General features: G+C 39.3%; 1 protein-coding gene across 1 annotated transcript; it reads right to left on the bottom strand.

The window, feature by feature from the left end:
• Positions 1-64: 64 nt before the first annotated feature.
• Positions 65-6,918, bottom strand: LOC103376030 (GTPase IMAP family member 1-like). Its single transcript, XM_008306372.1, has 7 exons — positions 6,811-6,918; positions 6,001-6,078; positions 4,193-4,243; positions 3,960-4,010; positions 3,825-3,875; positions 3,512-3,562; positions 65-2,510 (listed from the first exon to the last, which is right to left on the bottom strand). The coding sequence occupies exons 1-7, from the start codon at positions 6,854-6,856 to the stop codon at positions 1,801-1,803; spliced, it is 1,038 nt and encodes a 345-aa protein (XP_008304594.1). The 5' UTR covers positions 6,857-6,918; the 3' UTR covers positions 65-1,800.
• Positions 6,919-6,991: the final 73 nt, after the last annotated feature.

The raw sequence follows: 6,991 nt of genomic DNA, 5'->3' as shown, positions 1-6,991 counted from the left end.
TCGTTTGAAAATTCCTCTCCAGCCACTGATTAAAACCAAAAACACTCATGTATGTGTATCAGAGTTACATATTTACATAAGTCTGTTTATTGAAATCAACCTCTCCCTGTTTTAAAACAGCTTAGATGTAACTCTAAGTGTGTAAATCTTTCTCCTAAGTCCCTGTCTCTCTCCACCTTCCCCACTCAATGCAGCTCAAGCACACCAGCTCACCTCTGCTTCTCAAACAATATAAAACTACTCTATTCTATGCAATGGTAAGTTAATATTAGAGGAATTCAGCCTGATGGTTGAATGGAAACCAATTCTAAATAAAGAATAATGATACAGCGAGCATAATGCTGCACGTTAACGCAATTTGTTTCTCAGTTTTGTTACATATGAAATCCTGGAGGTCTAAATCTGTGTTTTTGAGAGATGTCTGTGTAGCTTCTCCTAATCCTAAAAACTTCATTAGAATGTGTCTGGCTTCTTTTTCTTTGGTTCTTGAAAATGTTGTACCCCTCATCCAAGAGACTTCCAAAGTTCTGACTGACTGGTGAGGAGTCTGAGGTATTTATTCTCACTTTGCTCCTTTGGGAACGACAATGTTCATCTTCTGGACAGGGAAGACAGATGGTTTGAGAGAAGAGTGAAGGAAGCCATCTGTGTTTAACTGGAACAGCCATCTCTATCAGTGACCTGTCAGTCACTTAGAATGCAGTCTTGAGATCTTTCGCCAAACATCTCTTACCTTGTAGTTTCATCAAGGGGCCATTAGTCATGGGACTTTGGGGGTGATAATAAATACCTTGGACTTCCCATCAGTATGTTGGACATAATAATAATAATAAAAAGCCTCTTATGTGATTCAAAACATCTTCAAGAACCAAAAACAGATGTCCAGATGCTTTCCACTGTTCTATTTTTGAGATAGGCATCTGTAAACTACAGTTTCAAGGAGGAAATACTCTGGCGTTGACTGCTTATTTTGCCAATGATGTGTCTTCTAGCATATAAAAAACACCATAAAAACACATCAACAAGGTGAAAAACATTATTTTAACTGGAGGGGTTCACTGACAGCCCTATACTAGCAAAATATTTTAACAGATTCCTAATAAATCACGGTTAAAAATAGACCCTTTCACTCAGCGCTAAGCATTCATTGACCTGTTACAGATATCTGTTCACCACAGCAACATAAATACAGACCATAAAACCTGCAATTAAATCTGAGCCGGCAGAAGTGATCGTTAAACCATTTAAAACCTGTTTTGGCGACTTTTGGAGAACACACAGAATGCTCTGAACAGCACTGCTGAACTCTAGTCCCAGTACGGCTTCAGTTTATTTTTTCCGATCATCTTTAAAGTTTGATATCTCTTATAAATTATGAAAGACACGGCAGAGTAAAGCTCTGGAGCAGAGTACGAAAACATGAACCGCAGGCCCACACAAAAGAATACACGCACAATGAAGAATTACAACACATCGAAATAGGAAAATTACGTGTGTGCGGCCATGATATCTAACCAAAAGCATCTGCGGCATGTTGAAAACCTAAAGGCAACCGGCGGTAGTAAATTCATTTGGACAGTGGTAAACCAGTAGAGTGACAAAAATACCTCAGGCAAAGAATCACCCTTGCACTTAAAGTCAAAATTGCATGTTTAACACATGAATGAATTCTGCCACCTTATTTTTCACTTCTGCAGCTCTTTCTTTCACACACACACACACACACACACACACACACACACACACACACACACACACACACACACACACACACACACTAACTCTCTCTGCTCCTCTTATTCACATGTGTCCCAGTTTTCTAGCCAGTGCGGAGGCCATGTCAGCCAGCAGCTCCTCCCTGATGCGGTCCTCCCTCCTCTGCAGTTCGTGGACGAAGTGCCCCCTCAGCTCCATCACCTCCGTCACATGCCCCACCAGCTGCCTCCATGTCACGCCCTGAGCCTCAGAGGGGAGCTCGGGCCTGTTGTCCACCAGCTCAGGCTTCTGGCCACATAACGACACAGCCCTTCTCAGACGCCCTGCGTCCACCTTCAGCAGCTCATCTACAGTGTTCTTTCGGCCCAGGCGGTCCGCATGAGTGAGCACTGGGATGATGTACTCCACGGCTCCCTCTCCAAACAGTTCCAGGACGGCTTGGATAGCCTGGGTGGCATCCTGGTCAGTTCCCTCGCTGGAGTCTGGAGCCCGGATCACGAGCAGAAAAGCATGTGGTCCAGGACTGGCGAGCTGAAGACTCCTCAGAGCTTCACTGGCTCGCCTGTCGCTTCCCATTGACGTTCCCAAGAGATCTGGGGTGTCGATCACTGTGAGATCTCTGCCATCCATGGCTGTCCTTCGCTTTGTGCTCTCCATTAGTGGGCCAATGGGTGTCCTTGTCTCAGAGTTGCCTAACAAAGTATTTGCGAGTGAGGTCCGTCCTCCACCAGTGGGTCCCAGCAGGATCAGCCTCAGGCCTGGTTTCTGGGAGCTGCTGCTGGTTGAATCTGACCCTATAGAGACAGGTTTTCAGAAAGTTTAGAAAAAAAAAAAAAACAAAACTTGTAAATGCACAGAAAACTTTTCAATCTGATCAATTAACCCAGAATTCCTCTTTATTGTCTGCAGGTACGATTAGATTGAGCATAGATGTAGAGTCCTCCTCAAATATATTCATACCCTTCCATTAAAGAAAAGGCAAAACTCACAATAGTCACTCAAATAACGAGAAATTGAAAAAAGTAGTAATAAATAAAAATTTGCCAAATTATAATTTAGTGAAATAAGGCGTTGCTTTTGAATTGTGGTTGAGAAGAATAATTTTAAAAAACAAAACACAAAATTGTCCTGTACAAATTAGAGCACTTTACTGATGAGCAGTGGGTCAAAATCTAAATACCTGTCAACAGGTGCAGAAGTCTGATTGAGAGTTACAGAAAATACTTGATTGCAGTGATTGGCTCAAAGGGTTGTTCAATGAAATTTTAGTTTACGGGTCCCATCGTGCTTGTTTGCTTGTTGTTGTTTGTTGTTGATGAACCACAATTCAAAAGCAATGTCATGATTTTCATTGGATTTTTATTTATTATTGCTTTTGTCAATTTCAACTTATTTCAGTTACAGCTGTTTTTTTCCTTCTTTAATGGGAGAGTATGAATACATTTGAGGACGACTGTAGTTATTTAACATGAGCATCATTTGGTAACTGCCAGTTGTGAGGAATGTCTTAAAATTTGTACGGATTGNGTATGAATACATTTGAGGACGACTGTAGTTATTTAACATGAGCATCATTTGGTAACTGCCAGTTGTGAGGAATGTCTTAAAATTTGTACGGATTGCTAAAGTTTGTTACAGATATCAAACTCTATATTAGTATTATTATGTTATCTTCCTTTAAGTGACAAAAGAATCTTGAATTGATGTGGAAAAAGTTTTGAGCATCCACTGAGACAAACAAGAAACAGCAGAAATAGCAGCAAATTTAGCACATAGAAATCTGGAGCAAACTGACCTGCAATGGCTCTGATGACAGCAGCCACCCACTTGAACCTGGAGGAAAATCCTGATGAAGGAGCGGATTAGAAGTTAGTGGGCTTAAGTTTTAATTATAGGTGTATAATTACGATCCATCAGTGAAACAGTCCCACTCCCTTCAGGTTTAAAATTGCTGTCATGTGTCTGCTTGAATTACTGAGTCATTTCCTCTGACAACCTTAACTTATCCACGCAAACTGTAAACTTTGTCCGACCTTCGTTTAAAAGGTTCATTCGCAACACACAGCGAAGAGTAAACAACATCACACTGAAGTGTAGGCAGCACTCACCAACGATAAACCGCCAAATTCGAGACAGCCACTTGAACAGGCTCTGGATTCCTGAGACACAAAACATGAGAAGGAAAGTCACTGAATGTCTTTAAGGCTTTGGTCTTGATCAGAAATAAGGGATATATTTTGTACCACGGAGGGTTCCCACGAGGCGGCTCACCCAGCCCCAAAGAGCTGACAGACCTGAGGAAGAACAAACAATACACATTAAAGATCTGGTGATTTAAGTTCATATTATACACCAACATTATAAGTTGCTGATGGCAACAGTTCTGTGTGCAAGTCTGTTGAACAGTTAAATCAATCTTCCAGAGGGAGCAGTGAGTGACCTCTGACCTTTGATAGACTGCCATGAATGAACTCACCGGTTAAAGAGCAGAAGAGACGAATCGGCCATCGGATCAGAGCTGGAAGAGCTGCAGGGAAATCAGACCACTGTCAATATCAGAAATTCTCGTAATAAAGTGATTTATAAAGTTTTTTTGTTTTTTTTTTCATTTGGGGCAATAATGAATATCACAGAATAACAGAACCTCTTATTGTTCTGTTATTATTCATCTGGACCTAAACTGTATCAGCTATAAATGTGAACACAAAAGCCCTCATGGTGTTGGATCCTGATTTGTTGATGGAAAAATCTCTTTTAGTTTAGTTTTGGTGAATTAGAGACATTCACGTTTGGATCTTGAAAATTCACTAAACAACTAGCAAGTTATAATTGAAGCACTCGAACTAAATACATTTTGTGGTTGTTTTTTTGGGGGAGATAACAGGTTACCAACCGGGTTTAAAGACATTTTATGGTTCTCGCTGTGTGTCTATAAATAATCCATATGTGTATTTCTCACTGCCTATGATTTCTCTTTTTTATAGAACAAGGTCTCCCAGACTAATCAGCCATGGCCTACAATATGACAGTGCAAGAGCCTTGTGATCCCTACTGGTGGTAGCGGTTACTAAAGTACAACAACACAGCACCCCAACACCATACAGTAATTCAATGTAGCTGAGTAGCTGACTATGTCAAAGTAATCTCAATGTATAATCTCTGATCAAACTACGTAGGAGCAGTTGACCAGCAAACTTTTTTAATCTTATGTAACAATCCTGGCTGAAAAACGCTGGTAGATGCCTAAAAATCATGTTGCTTAATCTTCACTTAGGGACCCACTGCTATAGACCCTCTTGTCATCCCAGAATGATCAAAAATAGCCACAGGGAGATGATGTCAACATAGCGTGCTTATTGTGTAATGATCTGCTGCTGAAAATAATCACCAACAAACACACTATTTACTCCTGTTTAAGTAACTAAAAGTTGCTAAAAGGAAAAAAACAGTCCAGCTGATTTAAGTGAAGTGTTGAAAGAAGGACTAATGTGTTGCTGGTTTTGGTTTATTAATGGTATTGGTTGATGGTATTATGGTAATATAGAATATCAACGGCTTTACCCTTTAAATCAGAGATGTGTGTTTTTAATTAACAAATGGATGCACACAGATCTATAAAGGCTAATAAAGCGTTTGTCACTATAAATTCTTTGGTAACGCCTTTTAAATTTAAGTGGTGTCATTTCCAATATGCTCACCAGAGTTTCATCTGTTCTACACAGTCTCTACTGTCTACACTACTTTATCATATATACAGTCGTCCTAAAATGTGTTCATACCCTTCCATTAAAGAGGGAAAGAAACAGGTGTCACTGAAATAAGTTGAAATTGACAAAGTAATAATAAATAAAAAATGTAATGAAAATTATCAACCTGCTTTTGAATTGTGGTTCAACAGAAATATTTAAAAGTAAAAAAATAAAAACAAGCAAACAAGCATGATGGGACCCGTAAACTAATATTTTGTTGAACAACCCTTTGAGGCAATCAAGTGTTTTCTGTAACTCTCAGTCAGACTTCTGCACCTGTTGACAGGTGTTTTGATTTTGGCCCACTGCTCATCAGCAAAGTGCTCTAATTTGTCCGGGACAGTTTTTTTTTATTATTCTTTTCAACCACAATTCAAAAGCAATGTCTTATATCACTAAATTATAATTTAGCAAATCTTTATTTATTTTTACTTTTTTCAGTTTCTTGTTATTTGAGTCACTATTGTGAATTTAGCCTTTTCTTTAATGGAAGGGTATGAATACATTTGAGTGAAGGTGTTGCTGAGTGACTGACTTTGTGAAAACCTGTAGAGAAGATACCCCACCACAGTAAAAGCTCCCATCTGGACACTGTTGCCGCCCAGCCATCCGGCTAAACAGAGAGGGGAGGGAGGGAGAAAAACAGGACATTAGTATGCAGTGCGGTTCAGAACTTATCATGGGTTTTACCTTTCACCCAAATATGAAATGCGTGAATGAATGAAATACTCAAGAAAACACTGTTGAGCTTTGTGTTTGTGCTGAGGCCTGCAGGCATGCCGAGGTGTACTTTTTAAAGTTAATTCTTCCATTTTACCCTTTATTATGTCACAATTGACATCATAATTAAGGATTTATTTTGAGAGCAGACAATTTTAGCACCTTTTTAAATGTGGCTGTTTACATCTGCTGCTTGGTTTAAACTTGATAAATCAACAAAACCACATAAAACATCCCCAAGCTGCATTACAAACGATGCAATTAAAACAACAACAACAACAAATTTTCTCAAACTGTCTGGAAGGTAAGAAGTTTGAGAATGCTTACATTTATTTTGAAAATGCATGTGGAAGTCAAAGAATTGCCTGCTAACTTGACACAATAGATACCGCACAGCCCACATGTAGCACTTCAGGAATTTAAAAATAGCTTGTCTTTTACATAAAGACACAATATTACAATATGCCACTAAAAAAACAACCATTAAGAGAGTAACGAGCATCTCGTGAAGTCTCTGTTTCAGTTGTCTTTTCATACATTGGAAGTTAAAATCAAAGAAATACTCATTAACTGCATCTTTCTTCACTAAAGATAAAGCTGGTACAGTTTGAAGTTTCTTTCTCACCTGAAGCAGCATTCTCCGAGTTGTAGTTTTCACACTGACACTCCATTTCTCTGTAGTTGTCCGACTTTCAGCTGATGTCAAGGTAACAAGCATAGGCAACACCGCTTCTGTTCAAAACTTTCAAATCAAAAGATCTAAAAGGTCAAAGTAACACTGACAAATGTTTTGCAATGTCATCATG

The sequence above is a fragment of the Stegastes partitus genome, unplaced genomic scaffold (assembly GCF_000690725.1).
Source record: "Stegastes partitus isolate 25-593 unplaced genomic scaffold, Stegastes_partitus-1.0.2 Scaffold3647, whole genome shotgun sequence".
NCBI lineage: Eukaryota > Metazoa > Chordata > Actinopteri > Pomacentridae > Stegastes > Stegastes partitus.
This window is presented reverse-complemented; position numbering and strand designations above follow the sequence as displayed.